The sequence below is a fragment of the Oryctolagus cuniculus genome, chromosome 3 (assembly GCF_051225735.1).
Source record: "Oryctolagus cuniculus isolate XC-2025 breed Fujian yellow rabbit chromosome 3, ASM5122573v1, whole genome shotgun sequence".
Classification (NCBI taxonomy): Eukaryota; Metazoa; Chordata; class Mammalia; order Lagomorpha; family Leporidae; genus Oryctolagus; species Oryctolagus cuniculus.
Window position 1 is genome coordinate 166,600,273 of NC_142869.1, and position 19,813 is coordinate 166,620,085.

The 19,813-nt window shown below is 45.5% G+C and overlaps 1 protein-coding gene across 1 annotated transcript in view; it reads right to left on the bottom strand.

Moving 5' to 3' along the window:
• Nucleotides 1-13,316, bottom strand: part of TSGA13 (testis specific 13) — a 29,667-nt gene extending 16,351 nt beyond the window's left edge. The window contains exon 1 of the mRNA XM_089328720.1: nt 13,261-13,316. Within this exon, the coding sequence (XP_089184846.1) occupies nt 13,261-13,316 (56 nt within the window). The remainder of the gene's footprint in view (nt 1-13,260) is intronic.
• Between the last annotated feature and the right edge of the window lie 6,497 nt (nt 13,317-19,813).

Sequence of the window (19,813 nt, forward strand, 5' to 3'; positions counted from 1 at the left end):
TGGGAGACCAGGAGAAGTACCTGGCTCCTGCCTTTAGATCAGCGCGGTGTGCCGGTCGCGGCGGCCATTGGAGGGTGAACCAACAGCAAAGGAAGACCTTTCTCTCTGTGTCTCTCTCTCACTGTCCACTCTGCCTGTCAAAAAAAAAAAAAAAAAAAGGACCAAGGTATACTCACACAACATTGCTGGAAGCCCTGTTTGTTTTTCCAACCTACAACTTCTCCACACATGCACACTGGCCTTTACACCACCCCTGAACCTCTGCCTTCACTAACGTGTTCACCCCATTCTTCAAACACAGAATTACAGAATTTCTCTCCTATTCCTCATACTTAAAACACTCTCCCCTACCTCTTCAACCATTTGAATCGTCTTTCTAAGACTTCTTAGATCTTTCTTCTAAAGAGAAGACTTCCACATCAATCCAACCCCAAACTCTTGCCTATAGTCATCATTTTCTGTGCATGTAATTGTTACAAAGTATCCTGTGGTTCTACTTAGGCTTTTCTTCTGGGCATGTCTTTTGGGGAGTGAACCAACGAAAGGAAGACCTTTCTCTCTGTCTCTCTCTCTCTCTCACTGTCTATAACTCTGTCAAATAAAAAAAAAGTGCAAACTGGATTTTTCTACATATTTGCAAATGCTAGACATTTAAAATCAGTGTTTGTTTCTTTCAGTATATCTACTGAACATTTACAACATATTAGATACCATCCGAGTGATGGGAACAACACATAAATCAGATGTAGTCTTCAACCTTAAGGAGCTCACAGTGTAGCCAGGAAGAGACACAAGGAGAAAATGTTTATGTCCCCTTGAGACTTATGTTGAAGCCTAATTTGCAATGTGAGGATATTTGGAGTTTGGAGCCTTTGGGAGATGGTGAGTACCCTTATAAAAGAGGTCCCAGGGGCTGGCGCTGTGGTGCAGTGGGTTAACATCCTGGCCTGAAGTGTCAGCATCCCATATGGGTGCCGGTTCGAGACCTGACTGCTCTACTTCTGATCCAGCTCTCTGCTATTTCCTGGGAAAGCAGTAGAAGATGGCCCAACTCCCTGGGTCCCAGCACCCGTGTGGGAGACCTGGAAGAAGCTCCTGGCTCCTGGCTTTGGATCGGCGCAGCTCCTGAAGTTGCGGCCAACTGGGGAGTGAACCAGTGGATGGAAGACCTCTCTCTTTCTCTCTCTCTCTCTCTCTCTCTCTGCCTCTCCTCTTTCTGTGTAACTCTGACTTTCAAATAAATGAATAAATCTTAAAAAAAAAAAAAAAAAAGGAAGTCCCAGAGAGCCTCTTGGCCTCTTTTGCCAGATGAGGACACTGCAAAAGACAGCCATCTGTGAACCCGGAAGTAGGTCTTCCCCAGACCCCAAATCTGCAGGCACCTTGATTTTGGAGTTCCTAGTCTCCACTACTGTGAGAAATAAATCACTATGATAAGTCACCCAGTTTATAGCATTTTGTTATAGCTGTCTGAATAGTCTAAGACTCAAAATAGAACTAACACATTTGGGAGTCAGCCTTAAGTATACAGGCTCACTGAAGCCATTGGAGCAGATGAGACCAAGCAAGGAAAATGGTGGATTGATAAGAGACCAAGGTTGAGGATGGAGCTCCGGGCTGTGGAAGGAAGGAGGAGCATCAGAGGTGGATGGGATGAAGGATACTGAGAAGGAGTGGCCAGAGGTTGGAGCAGAACAGGAGGAAGTGGCCACAGGAATTGTGGGAAGAGTTGGTATCATGAAAAATGAAGAAAACCTCCAGCTTAAAGCAGCAACTGAACTGCAGATTTGATGGCCTATAAAAAAGACATCACAAAAATAATCAAAAGCTCAATAAACAACTCAATGTGGCAACCGCAAGGCAGAAACATCTAGACTTGAAAAAGCCCATGAGGATGGAGTTCATTGGGAGGGTCAGGATTTGCTTGAAGAAAGAGACCAGCTGATAACGATAATGAGAATCCCTACAGCTTGTCTTCATTTTCAGACATGGGGGCTGCATCAACCAAACCTCAGAGTGGTTTTCCCTTCCTACAGCCCTTTGGGTGTTGAACAGCTTCTCCCATCCCTTCTCCTATACAACTTCCCATGTCTGGATGGAGTCTTCACACCCCGGGCAACAGCTGGGCAAGGGTAGCTCCTCCCTTGTGTGGCTCTTCCTTCCTCAAACAGCCTGCCAGCAACATGTGAAGATTTTCTTCTATTAGGGAGAGGTCCGTTGTTCATTAGTGACCAGATAAGTCTTTCCAGTTATGGGGTATAATAGGAGGCCCATTTTTTGTTCAACTCCCAGCCATAGTCTCCAAACCAGCTTCTAACAAAAACTGCTATTATGAACTTACCTAATTCTTGCACAAGTTGATTAATTGCTTTGGAACCTGTGTGGAGAAGAGATGGTATTGGCACCTTACACATTTCAACATCCTGGATTTTGTGAATGATGCAACTGTAGATTTCACATTTTAATATGCTGTATGGTTTGAGATACCAGAGAAGTAGCAAATGGTTGTTTCAGAAAGTTATCTCCTTAGCAAAGTGAACATGAAAGCCTTCTAGAAACAGAATAGAGCAGAGAGCTCTGCATCTACTGGCAAGGAATGGCACCAGAGTCCATAAAGCCAGTCTCCCCATCTATTGACCAAAACCAAGTGTAAAACTAACTAGCCTTATTCAGGAGCTGGTGATGTGGTGCAGTGGGTTTAATTGCTGCCGATAACGCTGGCATCCCATATGGGCACCAGTCTGAGTACCAGCTGCTCCCCTTCTGATCCAGCTCCCCGCTAATGTACCCAGAAAAGCAGCAGAAGATACCCCAAGTGCTGTATCCCCTGCTGTCCATGTGGGAGAATCTGATGGAGTTCCTGGCTCCTGACTTCAGCCCATCCCAGCCCTGGCTGTTGTGAACATTTAGGGAGTGAACCAATAGATGGATGCGCGCTCTCTCTCTCTCTCTCTCTCTTCTCCCCCTCTTCTTCTCCCCTTCCCTCTCCCTCTCTTTGTGTAATTCTGCCTTTCAAGTAAATAAATAAATCTTTTTTAAAAAGAACTATCATTATTCAGAGATGAATGAATGGAAAGTGATTTCTGGAATGAATTAATTTTATATAAAAAATAGCAAGAGTCACTCTGGCACCTAGAGGGAGCTAAGAAAGACTAGCAGAAAAGGAGAAACGTGGTGATTGAGTAAGAGATTGGGATCTGGGAGTGGGGAATCCAGGCCCTGAAATCTGTCTGTACATCTAAAAATGTGGGGAAATCTATGTATGAGAGACTGCAAGCTTCCATTCAACTTACTATTGGACCATTAGGGAAACAAGGACCAAAGGAAGAACCAACAGGGAAATTGTGGAGGTAAGAGATGTGGCCGGCGCTGTGGCGCAGCAGGTTAAAACCCTGGCCTGAAGCACCAGCATCCCATATGGGCGCCATCTCTAGTCCCAGCTGCTCCTCTTCTGATCCAGCTCTCTGCTATGGCCTGGGAAAGCAGTGGAGGATGGCCCAAGTGCTTGGGCCCCTGCACCCATGTGGGAGACCCAGAAGAAGCTCCTGGCTCCTGGCTTTGGATCAGCCCAGCTCCGGCCGTTGTGGCCATCTGGGGAGTGAACCAGCGGATGGAAGACCTCTCTTTGTTTCTACCTCTCTCTGTGACTCTGTCTTTCAAATAAATAAAACATAAATCTTTATAAAAAAAAATGAGGGGCACAGTAAAAGATAGAAGGTAACCTCAAGGGAGTCCCACTGTAGAAATTTCTAAAATGTTTCAAATGTATGAGTGAAAGGCCGGCACTGTAGAATAACAGGTAAAGCCACCACCTACAGTGCCTGCATCCCATATGGGTGCTGGTTTGAGCCCAGGCTGCTCCACCTCCGATCCAGCTCTCTGCTATGGCCTGGGAAAGTAGTAGAAGATGGCAGAAGTCCTTGGGCCGCTGCACCCGCGTGGGAGATCCAGAAGAAGTTCCTGGCTCCTGGCTTCGGATCAGCGCAGCTCCGGCCATTGCGGCCTATTGGGGAGTGAACCAGCAGATGGAAGACCTCGCTCTCTCTCTCTGTCTGTCTCTGTCTCTCTTTCTCTCTCTGTGTAACTCTGACTTTCAAATAAATACATAAATGTATGAGTGAGCATTGGAAGTGCTTTCCCATTCAAGACACCTCAGATTCTTAACTGTTAGGCAGCTTCCTAGCTTTCAAGTCAAGGGCACTGTTGTAACACAGAATGATCTAGGCACTAGATGTGATCAGCTCAGATGCTCCTGACTAACAAGGCAAGCAAATTTCTAATATTACAGAATTTTCCCTGATACGAAAGTCATAATGTCACAACTTTCCTAGCAAATCATATATTGAATTTAAATATCACCAAAAATTTTACAAATATCAGTGTTCATAGAGTTGGGGTGATGGGGGCTCAGGGCGAGGAGGGAGCTCTTGGGGAAATTGTTCTTCCTGACTTTCTCACTCTGAGTTTTCTCAAGAAGGAAACTCATATCACTCTTTGGGCTTTCTTTTTCTCTTATGGGAGGTCTCTATATAATGAAAGTCCACATAAGTGGGGTTGACTTGCTCTCTGTTCAGGTCCTGGTCTTCTACTCTATTGGCCTCCATTTCTGCAACACAGGTTTGAGGTCAGATGTTGGGAGAAGGCCCACCGGACTCTACACTATATGTGAGTGGCCTCCTGGGTCAGTTATCTACCTACTGTGTCTCAGCTCCAAGCCCCCTCCCCCATTCTAAGCCCCATTCTGAGATGCAAACCGTATTTCTCACACCCCTTTGACCACTGCGCTTTGTATAGGTTCTGCCAATAGGTGAGATGAGTGGGAGCTTGGAGTACGGGGGAAAAAGGTCCTTCCTGTTTCCCAGTTCATGTTAGCATCTCTTTGGCAAGAGCCACTGGCCCATCTGTGGTTGCTCTCTAAGTTCCAGGTATTGATAAGTGATCTCTGTGGTCAGCAAGGGCTGAGGGCCAGAACTTCAAACCACAAAAGCCTCACATTAATATTGATTCATGTGTTTGTTCACTCATTCAACAAATATTATTGAACCCTCTTACGTGGCATGGCCTCGTTCAGTTCTGAGAATAAACAAATTGTGTCTCCTCATGGAGCTTACATTCTGGCTGGGAGCTGGATGCAACTGTAGGTTATATCTGCTCTTGAATGACTAAATGGGTATCTCAGACTTGACAGCTTCAAAGTAACTCTTGGCTCTCCCTCCCCTGCAAACCCATTTCCCCCCAAGCCTTTCCTATCTCAGTGCACAGCACTGCCGTAGATTATATTAATTAGGCAAGCAACATTGGGAGTTAGCTCTGATTCTTCTTATTCTCCCAAACTACATATCCAGTCTAAACTGCTATTGAGTCTCTCTTCCAGATATATTCCAGATCAGACTACTTTTCAACCTCCCTGGTCCAAGCTGAAGCTCCCTTTACCTTGGACTGCTTCAACCAGCGGTAGTTGTCTTTGGGAAGACTGTGCTTCGGGGCAGAGGGGAACAAAGGGAAGTGATGTTGCAGAGTACAGCAACTGGACTGCATGTTATAGCTTCTTACCAGCTCTGTGTCCCTGAAGCAATCACACACATTTTATAAGAAAGGAGTCTATCTGATGCTTGGCCTTTAAGAAGAGAGCTACAAGCTTTAAGAAGACGACTACAATGCCATTTACCAGAGTTTGCAAGAGGGGTCTGCTTTACTTATGTCCTCATGAATACTTAGGTAAGCCCAGACAGAAAATAAATCTACTTCTGGAGATGGATTTTTTTTTTAACAGAAAAAAAAAAAAAAAGAACCAAAGAATTTTCTTGCTCAAAATCTGCTCACATTTTCCCATCACATTTGGAATGAAATTCAAGCTCCTTGCCACATTATGTAACAGGCTTGGGTGGTTCTCCCTGTTCCCTCCTAATTTCGCTTCCTACCAGGCATGTCATCAACTCCCGCCAGCATGGACTTCCTGCTAATCCTCGAACGTGTTAAGGTCATTCCCTCTATGGGGCTTTTGCTACTTGTGTTCTCACAAACTTCCTACTGCATACTCCCTCACTTTGTTCATTTTTTCTGCTCAAATGTCACACTCTTAAAAAGATCTTCCAGGAGCAGGCGCTGTGGCATAGTGGGCTAAGCCTCCGCCTGTGGCACCTGCCCCAAGGGGCACCAGTTTGTATCCCAGCTGCTCCTCTTCCCATCCAGCTCTCTGCTATGGCCTGGGAAAGCAGTAGAAGGTGGTCCAGTCCTTGGGACCCTGCACCCGTGTGGGAGACCTGGAAGAAGCTCCTGGCTCATGGCTTCAGATTGGCCCAGCTCCCAGGCTTTGTGGCCATTTGGGGAGTGAACCAGTGGATGGAAGACCTTTCCCTCTGTCTCTCCCTCTCTCTGTCTATTACTCTACCTCTCAAATAAATAAATAATCTTTTTTAAAGACCATCTTTAGCTATCCCAATACTCAGATTCTCTCTCCTGGTCATGTTATCTTTATTATGCTTGATTATTCTTCCAAATCTTTGAATTTACTCCTTACACATTTCTGCATTTATCTCCTTTATTTATTCTGTAGTTATCTCACATTTATTCATCCATCTCCTTTGCAAGAATGTATTCTCCAATGTTGCAAAGATTTTGGGTCACTACAATATCCCACGTGCCTGGAGCAGTAACATTTGGTAGATATGAGCAAACATTTGTTGATTGACTGAGAACTCAACACGACATGTGAGTTTTACTTTAGATTTAGTAGTGCTAGGCATCATTGGTAGTACTTGATGGTCCTTTCAAATATTCTTCCTTTTTATCCTGTTCTTACAAAAGACATATGAAAGCCAAGAAAAAATCAGGCAGAACCAACATCAAAGGAACTACAGGGCTTATCCACTGCCCCTGTGAGGCATGTCCTTCCCTACCCATCCTCTTTGAGCTCTCAGTTTGTTCCTGGTACATTCGTTGGTTATGACCCGATAACGTTTGTGACTGTCATAGCAATAGCCAGAAAGAGGCCTCCTCTAATAAGAATAAAACCATGTCATCCCCAAGGTGGAAAAATCACTACACCTATCTATCTGATTTATTTATCTATTTGATTTATCTATCAAAAAGAGAGAGAGAGAGAGAGAGAGAGAGAGAGAGAGAGAGAGAGAAACAACCAAAAGCAAACAGGGGGATGTGTCAGCAGGTGAATGAATGAAGAGAGACTGATATTCGGAAAGACATGAGATGAGAAACATCAACACTCATCAAATAAAAGAAAAAGAGGGGGTGTCTCTCTGCTTTTCTATCTGTACCTAACTGCTTTCACATTTAGGGACCAGGCTAGGTAGGGGCCGAGGAGACATTTTTTGCAGATGGTCTATCTGGAAAAATACTTGGGTCCAAGACAGACTTATTGGAAGAAGGAAAAATGACATCAGCAATTTGGAATCGCACCCGGAGAGAACCCGGGAGATCCAGGAAATTAATGATAGTCGCCCTCTGATGGTGACAGACAGCAAGTCCTGGATGAGAACAGCTGGGGGCCTTTCGTTTGCGGATGAGGACGACTACTCAAGTTGGTTATGGGAACTCTGGGCTTACAGGAAGAAGGCTCCAGCAGTGACCAGAGAATACTCCCGGCATGCTTTGACATGTTTCAGGACGACCCAGGTTTGGAAGCAGGGACTCAGGACCCGCACACACCATGAGGAACACATCCAAATAGGGTACAGAGATAAAACTCTAAGGGGATGAGAGCCCCACAAGGGACCAGACAGCAACAGAACAGAATAACTACAGGGTCACTGCAGTGACCCAATTCTGCCTCTTTTCACCCGAAACGAACCTCGGAAAAACTTTATTAAAAGAAGATAAAATATTTCCCACAGAGTATCTTGCTTGTCAATGTTGTGACGGCTTCCTTGCCTTAAAGATTAAATTTCACAGGGGTGTATAGCTCTCAACGCAATGTTTTCATGCATTGTTTAAGAAAGTTTGTATTCCTGTCTCCGAAACTCAATACAACTTTAAGACATTTATTTTTAAAATGTGCAGGCAATAATTTGATCCACATTCCAAGTATAATTAGCAGAATGTGGAAATCACATGCAGTCATTTTATAAAGCGTAAGGATTGACAAAGGATATGAATTTCAGATGTTTCTAGAGCTGAGCAGCCAAACCATTGCATCAAATCAGCGGTTTGTAAGCAGTTATAGTCATTGTTCCTGGGCAGAACTCAATTTTAAAACATTTCTCTTTCTAACATGATAACTTATCAATCAACGATTACTAGGTGTCTTGGGCTATGCTTTAGGAATTGATTGAGAGCTATTTATTGACAAATAGCCCACTGTAATATTTTTGATTTATAATGATAGGAAATTACTCTGGCTTAGCATTTTTATATATAACATCTGGTTTTCAGAAAAGGATTAGTGACTTAAGTAGGAGATGCATGCAAATAACTTTATAATTTTAAAGTAAATAAAAGGGTATTTAAAAAAAACTGATGCACTGTAAGTCAAGAAAGGAAAAAGAATAAAGTGAAATAATGCATAAAAATAAATTCAAATAACTCAACAACCACAATAAACATAGTAAAATTAAGCTCACCTATGAAAAAGCCATTTCTAGGTTGAATTTCTTAAAAACCCAGCCACGGACAGTTTGCATATACACACCTAAAATAGGATAACACAGAATGTCTGAAAAAGGAATGTAGTTCAAGTAGAACAGTTTTTTCCACTCTCCTTTCCCTCTTCTTAAGTCTCCTCCACGCGCTATGCTAACATAACTGCGTCTACAGGTGATGGCCACCATCAGCTTCACCCCAATAGGCCAACAGTGGCATTTCAGTGGCTTCCAGGTGAATCTGGGACAGTCCCGGATTATGCACAGAGACAACACTACATTTGCTGTGAACGCAGCACACTCACTCGCCTGTCACCCTTTTGCCTGCTGCACTGAGACCAGGACTAAATATTTATTTGAACAGACAGACAGAGCTCCCTTGGCTGACTCACTTCCCACATGCCTGCAGCAACAGCCAGGAGCAGGCCAGGCGGAAGCCAGACACCAGGAACTCAAGCCAGCGTGTCCACATGGTGACAGGCGCTCAGGCACTTGAGCCATTGCTGCTGTCTCTCAGGGTCTGAATTAGCAGGAAGCTGGAACTGGGAGTCAGAGGCAGGAGTCAAAGCTGGGCACAGTGCATCTGCCCGGGTCACGGGCGTCTGACCTGCTCTGCTGAGCACCTGCCCTCTAAGAGACATTTTAATCGATCCTGATGTATTGTTTTTCAAATCTCTATTACAGCCAAGAGGCTATTTTAAATGTTATTTATTGTTGGTAAATGTAATAGCTACATACTGTTCTTATGTTATACTCATTTTTTAAATAGCGCCCAAATGAGGAGCTTTGCTCACTTTCTGTTTTCCAGAACAAATTTTATACACAGGGCAGAAATGAATTGCTTTTTGAAATTTTGGTAGAAATGTCCCATGAGGCGCTGGATTCTGTCCCAGTTACCCCTCTTCCAGGCCAGCTCTCTGCTGTGACCAGGGAGTGCAGTGGAGGATGGCCCAAGTCCTTGGGCCCTGCACCCCATGGGAGACCAGGAGAAGCACCTGGCTCCTGCTTTTGGATCAGCGCGGTGCGCAGGCCGCAGCGCACCACCTGTGGCGGCCATTGGAGGGTGAACCAACGGCAAAAGGAAGACCTTTCTCTCTGTCTCTCTCTCTCACTATCCACTCTGCCTGTCAAAAAAAAAAAAAAAAAAAAAAAAAAGAAATGTCCCATGAAAAACATGTGGATTTGAGGGGTCTCTGAGGGGCAAGAAGGGAAACCTTTGTCATTTAAATGTGCTTAATATTTATTCACCTATTTAAGGTCTCTATTTTTTTCTTGTGCTAAAATTAACATTTCATATCTTTCTAGGAATTAATAAATGTATAAACAATTTATAATACTTTGAAATCTTTTCTGTCTATATTTATTTCCTTTTTTTACCCTGTATTTTTTTTTAAGATTTATTTATTTACTTGAAAGTCAGAATTACACAGAGAGAGGAGATGCAGAGAGAGAGAGAAGGAGAGAGGGGGGTCTTCCATCCGCTGGTTCACTCCCCAATTAGCCGCAATGGCCAGAGCTGTGGTGATCCGAAGCCAGGAGCCAGGAGCTTCTTCTGGGTCTCCCACGTGGGTGCAGAAGCCCAAGGACTTGAGCCATCCTCTACTGCTTTCCCAGGCCACAGCAGAGAGCTGGATTGGAGGTGAAGCAGCTGAGACTTGAACTGGTGCCCATAGGGGATGCCGGCACTCCAGGTGGTGGCTTTACCCACTATGCCACAGCACTGCCCCCTACCCTGTATTTTTTTACACCTTCTTTTTACTTATCTAATTAATGCTTTCAAGTGAGCAGCTTTTGATTCTGTTCTCTAACTTGTTGATTTCTGCCCTTGTCATTATCATTTTCTCCCGTCTTGTTTCTCTATTAGCCTTGTCAGTGTCTTGGATTTTTAGCTCATGTATTTTTTTTCATACTAGCCACCTCCAAGAGTAATCACTATTGCTGATTCTTAATAGCATAGATTAGCTTTGTCTGATTTTGTATTTCATAAAAACAGAACCCTAGAGTACATATCTTGTTGTGTCTGGTTTGTGTTGCTCAACTTAAGGTCTGTGAAACCCATTCATATTTTGTATACAGTTGTATATTTTCCACTTATATCATTTTCAACACTGAATTGGGAGAATCTAACACCATTTACCTTTTTCCATTCTATGGCTGTCAAGTATTTAGGTAGTTTTCAGTTCGGAATAATTACAGAATGTGCTGCAGTTGATAACTTTTTTGATGAATAGATGTACTTATTTCTGCTTGGCATATGTCAAAAGAATGAAATTCCTGGGTGTGCGTCTTTTCAACTTTAGTGGATACTGCCAGGCAAGTTTCTGGAGTGATTGTACATTTACACACTCCGCCGTGGGCTGAGGGCTCCCGTTGCTCTGTATCTTAAGACGCACCCTGATGTTTTCTGTTCTTCATGGTCTCTGTTCTGGTAAGTTTGTGGTGGCATCTGGCTGCGTTTTCATTGGTATTGCCCTGGTGATTAATGAAGTTGAGCAACTTTTTCTCCATCTCTTGGCCACCTGAATATCCTCTGTATTTACGGATGACTTCTCTTTACTTCTGGATACATGCATTTAGGAGAACCCTTTAGCTGTGCCCCACAAGTGGATCCGCCTCAACCCACACCTGTTTCTTCTCATGAGGAGTCCCGTGAGAAGGAAAAGCATGGCTCTACTTTATAGGAGGCTCCTCACCTGTAAATGCACCACCCACAAGCAAAACGCAGTGACACTGTAGTCCCTCTCAAGGGTAATTTTGAAAGGAAATTTTCCAGAGTGTTTTCAGGATAGAGAGGGGAACAGTCCAGTTGGGTGGACCCCAAGCAGGACAGCCCATTGTCTTGCTGTCTTCACCTACTGTCTTTTTTTTTTTTTTTTTTTTGACAGGCAGAGTGGACAGTGAGAGAGAGAAAGGTCTTCCTTTGCCATTGGTTCACCCCACAAATGGCCGCCGCGGCCTGCGTGCTGCAGCTGACGCATTGCGCCGATCCGAAGCCAGGAGCCAGGTGCTTCCTCCTGGTCTCCCATACAGGTGCAGGACCCAAGGACCTGGGCCATCCTCCACTGCCTTCCCGGGCCACAGCAGAGAGCTGGACTGGAAGAGGAGCAACCGGAACAGAATCCAGCACTCCAACTGGGACTAGAACCCAGGGTGCCGGTGCCGCAGGCAGAGGATTAGCCTAGTGAGCCGTGGCGCCAGACCTTCACCTACTATCTTGAAGGTGAGATGATGTGGTGCAGCAAACCCACCACCACACAGGCAGATCCTTGAGGAGAGATTTATCCTGAATCATGGTAGTGCCTATTGGTTTGGACACACAGTCAGACTTGGAAACAGTAAGACTGGTGGATTGGTGACCATGAGACTTAGGAAAGAGACTTTCTAAATTTCTTGTCTTAAAAACTTCTGACCCCAGTTCCCCCTCTATTTCTCTCCTTTACAACAAAATTTCTTTTTTAAAAAAAGATTTATTTTATGTATTTGAAAGACAGAGTTAGAGAGAGAGGTAGAGACAGAGAGAGGTCTTCCATCTGCTGGTTCACTCCCCAAATGGCTGCAATGGCTCAAGCTGAGCTGATTCGGAGCCAGTTGCTTCTTCCAGGTCTCCCACATGGGTGCAGGGGCCCAAGCACTTGGGCCATCCTCTACTGCTTTTTCAGGCCATAGCAGAGAGCTGGATCGGAAGAGGAGCAGCTGGGACTAGAACCGGCGCCCATATGGGATGCCGGTGTTTCAGGCCAGGGCTTTAACCCGCTGTGCCACAGCACCAGCTCCACAGCCATTCTGCTTGCATTTTTTAAAGCACACTTAAAGCCAGCTTAATACTTAAGCTTCTTTATAAATGTCAGGTGTAAGGGCCAGCATTGTGGTGTAGCAAGTAAAGCCACTGCCTGCGACTTCAACATCCCGTGTGGGAACCAGTTCATCTCCCATCTGCTCCACTTCAGTTCCAGCTTCCTAATAATGGCCTGGAAAAGCAGTGGAAGATAGTCCAAGTGCTTGGGCCTCTGCACCCATGTGGGAGACCCAGACGAAGCTCCTGGCTCCTAGCTTCTGCCTGGCCTAGCACTTCCCATTGCAGCCGTCTGGGGAGTGAACCAGCAGATGGATGATCTCTCTCTCTCTCTCTCTCTCTCTCTCTCTCTTTCTCTCTGTAACTCTTTCAAGATAAATAAAATCTTTTAATAAAAAAAGTCATGTGTATTTCCCCTTCTAATGATAACTTTAGATCCAAATCCTTTTTAAAAAGCTTTTTTAAATTTTATTTTTCATTAGTTTTTAACAGATTCAATGTGTTTTGTAGACACAATTCTAAGAACATAATATTCTTTTTCTCCTTCCCTTCCTTTCTCTCACTCCTACCCTCTTTCTTTCTCCCTTTCTTTTCTTTAGTTTTTGAAATAACATATTTTAAATTTACATTACAGTAAAAAGGCTAAATACTTCACCAAATTAAAAGTTTAACAAGCGAAAAGCAAAAAGTCCCCAGTTTAGTGGGAATATAGACAATGGCTATCTATAAACAATAACTGAATGGAAAAATGACCATGTCACACACACACACAGTACCTCTCCTTGGTGTCCAAGGCTCCATACTGCCAACTGCATATTAAAACCTTCCCAGGTCTCCTAAAACCTAGACTCATATATATCCACACAGCACCTTCCCACCTCCTCTGGGATGTCAAACATGTCCAAAGCCGACAGCCTGACATCCATCCAGCACACACGTACATCAAACCCAGACTTTCTGTGAGCCATTCCTTCTGAGTAAGCAGTGACGACTTTTTTTCCAGTAGCTGAAATACCTTGGAGTCAACCTTTCTTTTCCGCAAACCCCCATCTGACACTTCAGCAAATCCTGACAGCTTCACCATCCACAGCCTTGCTACCCTGTGGTCTGTGGCATCATAGTCACATGACTGAGTCACTCAGCACTCTCCTGCCTCCTTTCAGTACCACTCCAGTCTGTCCCATCACAGCAGCCAAGACGGCCAGGCAGACACGGGCAAGACCAGGTTGTTCCTCCATTCAAAACTCCCCACCGGTTTTCCAGATCATTCCTCAAAGAAGCCAAATTTCTGACAACGTCCTACAAAGCCTCACAAGGCTTGACCTCTGCCTCGCCTCCCTTTGCTGCTTCTCTTTGCTACTGTGCCTCTCGCTCAGTTGGCCTCACCTACTAACGAGGAACACAGACCCCTCATGGTCTTTCCACTTGCTGTTCCCTGTGTACAGCTTGCTTTCCCCGGATATTGGGAATATCTAACGTGCAATGTATTTTATGTATGTGTATCATTTATTTTGTGAGCTCCACAAAGTTGACAGCTTGTAGTGTGTGTGTGTGCTTTGTCTACAGCATCTGGAATAGTGTTTGGCACATAGAAAGTACTCAATAAATGCTTTTTGAAGAAATGAGTGCTGGCTGCCTCTCTCCATCCACTCTCCGTCCTGGGGAACTGATCTGTGTGGTGCTGTCTCTGGCCTTTGGCTGAATTTGGCCTCTGTGCATACCACTGGGAAAACAGGCTACAAAGGGCGTCACGATGTTGGCCAGTGTGCATTCGTTCTTCAATAAGGTTACTGCCGGGCACAGATGGCAGGAATGGAGGGAGGAACATATACGGAGCGTGGGTGTCTTTGGAGGAGGTAATAAGCACCTGCCTGTCTAGTGTCATAGTTCTAGAGAAGAACTTTGTCTGTTGGAGTTGAGCCAGGGTCAGGGTCAATATTGCAGTGATAGTCTCTTACCACTTTGAACATTTTCATTTTTCCTCTCCACTGCTGTGGGTTTTGCTTGTTTGAAGCAAAGTGGAAAAAATTTCCCCAGCGACTGCTATTGCTTGTTGTCTTCGAAAACTTCCTCTCCTATCGGCTCGATAATTTTCAGTAACTGTCATCTCTTGTTAACAGTCCTTTTCAGTTCTTACATCTTGATGCTGCTCATTTGACAATTTCAGTCTTACATATAGCAAAGTCTTCCCCTAAGCCCCTTGTTCACCCCAGTTTGCTTGTGGCTTGGGTGGATGGAGGCAGTCTCACTTGTCACCCCTCCCCCCAACACACGCTCCTCTGATGATGGAAGGGGGAAGAGGGGTAGCAAAGGTCAAAACCTTCTGGGATTGCCATCAAGGGATTCCAGTCCTGTCTCGAGCTCCCTGTCTACTCTAGGGGGATGGTATGGAGACAAGGGGATAGTTTCTTTTTTCTTTTCTTTTTTTTTTTTTTTTTTTTTGTTTTTATTTGACAGGTAGAGTCATAGACAGTGAGAGAGAGAGAGAGACAGAGAGAAAAGTCTTCCTTCCCTTGGTTCACTCCCCAAATGGCCGCTACGGCCGGCACTGCGCTGATCTGAAGCCAGGTGCCTCCTCCTGGTCTCCCATGCAGGTACAGGGGCCCAAGCACTTGGGCCATCCTCCACTGCCCTCCTGGGCCACAGCAGAGAGCTGGCCTGGAAGAGGAGCAACCAGGACTAGAACCCGGTGCCCATATGGGATGCCAGCGCTGCAGGCGGAGGATTAACCAAGTGAGCCACAGCACCGGCCCCTCAACAAGGGGATAGTTTCAACAGGCTCCACAGCAGGCTTCCTCTCAAGCCATCCTCTCCCTTGACTAAATCCTAGCTGGGGTCCCCCAGGTCATTCCTCTGATCCCAATGCCCCAGTGCAGGGAGCTCTTGGGTTCAGAGGCATCGGCAGGACTCCCACACCATTCCTCCTGCTAACATGCGAGAGAGGAGGCCTCACCTCCTGTCCTCCTTGCTGGCCTCAGCAGACCCTCCCTTCTTCATGTGTTTCTCCTGATCCCAAAGCACAGGGGCAGTCTCTTGGCAGTCCCCTGGCTATGAACACATTCCTTGGAGTGCCACCTGCCTGCTAAGCCTCAGCTTACAAGGGAAATGATGCAATATTCTTTAAAAGCAGGGGACAAGCAGCCAAGCGTGGGCTCAGGTAGGCATGCCCTCCTCTTGGAAAAGCCCGAGAGAGGGTCTCCTGACTCGCTCTCTGTTGACATGGAGCCTCGGGTCATCCTGTAATGTGTCACCCCTGTTGCTAAGCCTTTTTGCTGTTTGACTGTCTGCAGCACGGACAACCTGATCATCTCAAGTGTAGACCTCTGGGGAACAGGCCCAGCTCGGGGAAACAATCCAGGAAGGCACGTTAGCATCTGCTTCTGCTTTATGCCAAGACTCAAGGTGATACGCTATGCCTGAAAAATTATTGAACCCAGTCCCAACACATTATTCTACCTAAATCAGCCCCTGACAGGTAACAGAAGGCCTTCATCTCGATTCTTTCCCTAGTGATTCCACTGTGGGGGGAGACTGTTTATGCTCTGGCCAGAACGACTGATTTCCAACCTGTTCCCTCTGTCTTTGATACCGCACATTTACAACTGGACACCTGGAAGTGACTTTTATTCAAAATGATCTGCTAGATTCTAAATTAGATGGGAGGCCGCCCAAGAATATCTTTGAAATGGAGCATCATTAGGCTTGCTGTCCATGCTCCAGCTCCGTACTTCCGGGCATTCTCACAGATGACCTACGGAGCCCTCCAATGGCTACCCAAGCTCTCTTGGGCAGGCCCGCTCGGAAGAATCTGCACCCCCTTAAGAGTGTGGCAGGGCATTTGTCAACCAGGGTCCTTCCCAGTCTGTCTAAAGATTTCAGTAAGATTCTGGAATGTTTATAAAAGCCTTTGGATATCTACTTTCTACTTAAATCTGTTCTGATCTGATGGAAATGGCTTGATGTCACTATTATTCTTAATTTTGAGGATTGCTCATTGTAATTAAAGATAGTGAATGTTTTGAGGTTATTGGCTTAACTTGCCTCTGTGGAAATTTTAAAGTTGATTACTCTTAAATGATTCAGAAAAAAAAGATGTCAGTGTGTATAAACCATATTTGCATATGCATGTGTGTCTGTGCACTAATACACACACAGGTGGCCACATGCAGAGAGATAGGGATGTATAAAGCAAATGTAATAAATACAGAACATTTAGACAGCCATCATAAAGGGCATAGGACAACGCTGCTTAATATGATAGCAATTTCTCTGTCATTCTAAAATTATGTGAAAATAAAAAGTAGAAAAATACACACATCCATATGTAAGCTTTGATTAAGACTGTTAAAAACCATGTCCCAATAACATTAGCAGTGATTATTGTTAGAATATCCAGCTCTCTGCTGTGGCCTGGGAGTGAGGTGGAGGATGGCCCAAGTGCTTGGGCCCTGCACCCGCATGGGAGACCAGGAGAAGCACCTGGCTCCTGGCTTCGGATCAGCGTGGTGTGCCGGCCGCAGGGCTCCGGCCACAGCGGCCATTGGGGAGTGACCCAACAGAAAAAGGAAGACCTTTCTCTCTGTCTCTCTCTCTCTCACTGTCCACTCTACCTGTCAAAAAAAAAAATAATAATATGAGATACAAAAAGTTTTATTTTCTCCTTTTATCTATTTTCCTAAATGTTCTGGGATGGGACATATTGCCTTTGCTCTGTAATAAGGACAAATGAACGTTGAGAGAATTCCCTGGTAGGAGGTGATACTAGAGACTTGATCTTGCTGCACATGAGCCACATGACAGTCAGTGCTCTTTGTGGGGAAGGGAACTTAGACACAGAGTTCTGAATGCGGGCTCCAGGTTCACCAGTTCTGAGTGGATAGAGGATGTTTCGCTCCGTGATCAAAGCAAGTGTTAAAAAGAAGGCCACTGGCTGGCACAGCGGCTCACTAGGCTAATCCTCTGCCTGCGGTGCCGGTACCCTGGGTTCTAGTCCCAGTTGGGGTGCCGGTTCTGTCCTGGTTGCTCCTCTTCCAGGCCAGCTCTCTGCTGTGGTCCGGGAGTGCAGTGGAGGATGGCCCAAGTGCTTGGGCCCTGCACCCGCATGGGAGACCAGGAGGAAGCACCTGGCTCCTGGCTTCGGATAGGTGTAGTGCGCCGGCCGTAGCAGCCATTTGGGAGGTGAACCATGGGAAAAGGAAGACCTTTCTCTGTCTCTCTCTCTCTCACTGTCTAACTCTGCCTGTTGCATTCCCTTTAAAACTGCTGATATTTTCCTGGGTATCTTCTGATACCCTCCATACCCATTCTCTAGCTATCTCTGCTCTCTCTTCCTTCTTCCTCAGAAGACTGAACTTGTCAAAATGTTCTCACTGGATTTGGCCAATGGTGAGCAAGTAACAAAGAGTGACAGCTGGTGAATTTTCCTCTTGTTTCTGTCCTTGAAAGCTTGTTAAGATTTGCATCATTCCCTCAGTTACAACCCTGCACCTGCAAGGTGGCCCTCTGCACACAGCTCTAAGAGAGGGGCAATGGCAGCTCATATTATTTTTCTTTACCCCATGTTACTAGCTGCAGGATTCTGAATGATTCCTTGTGTGACCTCTGCTTGCATCATCTTGTTACCACCTCATCTCTTAATCCAATTTAAGCATGCCATGTTTTCTGTTAGGACCCTAAATGACACGGCAAGTCTTGTACCTTGTGGTTTTGAAGTACAATTCAGCAATTGTGTCTGACAGCCTTTACTAGGGGTCATTTCTCCATAGCCTCTTAATGAGCTTGGCCACAGATGACTCACAGAGGTGATTGTGCAGGTCTTTTGTTTTTTAAATTTTTAAAAAATTTTTTGGGGGCTGGCACTGTGGTGTAGTAAGCTAAGTCTCTGCCTGTGGCTCTGGCATCCCATATGGGCACCAGTTTGTGTCCTGGCTGCTCCTCTTCTAATCCAGCTCTCTGCTTATGGCCTGGGAAGGCAGTGGAAGATGGCCCAAGTGCTTGGGCCCCTGCAAGTGTGTGGGAGACTCGGGGAAGGCTCCTGGCTCCTGGCTTCTGATCAGCCCAGCTTTGGCCATTGTGAAACAGCAGATGGAAGACATTTCTCTCTCTCTCTCTCCCTCTCTCTCTCTCTCTCTTTTTCTTCCTATAACTCTGCCTCTCAAATAAATAAGTAAAATCTTTTTAAAAATATTTTTTCCTTTTTATTATTTATTTGGAATGCAGTTGAGAGAGAGAGAGAGAGAGAGAGAGAGAGAGGAGAGAGAAAAACATATCTTCCATCTCTGGGTACACTCCCCAAAGGGCCACAAGTGCAAGGCTGGGGAATGTGGAAGTCAGGAGCCCGAAGCTTCATCCAGGTCTCCCATGAGGGTTCAGGTGCCCAAGCACTTAGGTCATCTCTGCTACTCTCCCAGGCGTATTAGCAGGGAATTGGATTGGAAGTGAAGCAACCGGGACTCGAATTAGTGCCCGTTATGGTATGCTGGCATTGCAGGAAGCAGCTTTACCCACTACACCACAACACAAGCTCCTGGTTATGCAGGTCTTTAACTTGGCATCAACAACAATTATTGGCTACCATTGATATGGCCAAGGATTTCCTTTAGATCTCTCCATACTCCAACCATCCAACCATCAATATCTCTTCCACTTGTGGAGCTCAGTGCTCATCTTCAGAATACCTCCCCAGAAGTGCCTGAATTCTCTTGATCTGCACCACTTTGTGGTATGGAAGTATTTTTCTTGTTGATCCTTTCCTTTTTATTTTTTTTAAAGATATGTTTTATTTATTTGAAAGTCAGAATTACAGAGAGAGAGAGAGAGAGAGAGAGAGAGGGAGGGAGAAACAGGGAGAGATCTTCTAACCACTGTTTCGCTCCCTACGTGGCTGCCATGGCTGGGCTGTGCCAGGAGCCAGGAGCTGCAACTGCATCTCCGAGTTGGGCGGCAGGAACCCAAACACTTGGGCCATCTTCTGCTGCTTTCTGAGCAGGTTTGCTATTAACTCAGCTATTGCTGCACATTCTGGCACCTTAAGGGTGTGGACAAAGTTTTTCAGACCCTGGGGATTTTGCAGGCTAAGGAAGGTTCTTCCTTCTCAAGCAGGCTGAGGGTTTGCTGAGAATGTGGACCTTCCATAAGCTCACGTGGCACAGCTGCGTCTCTGAGTTGCTTGCCTGGAGTCCCACTGTGAGATGAACTGTATATATAAAACTCCTAGGCTTCTTGGAGCCCTTCTCAGGATAGAACATACGGACCATGATGGCTAATTTTATGTATTAACATGATGGGGTCGCAGGGTGCCCAGACACTTGGTCAAATATTATTCTGAGTGTTTCTGGATAAAAGTAATTTTTGAATCAGTAGACTAAGTCAAGTGGACTGTCCTCCCCAGTGTGGGTGGGTCTCTTTTATCAGTGGAAGGCCG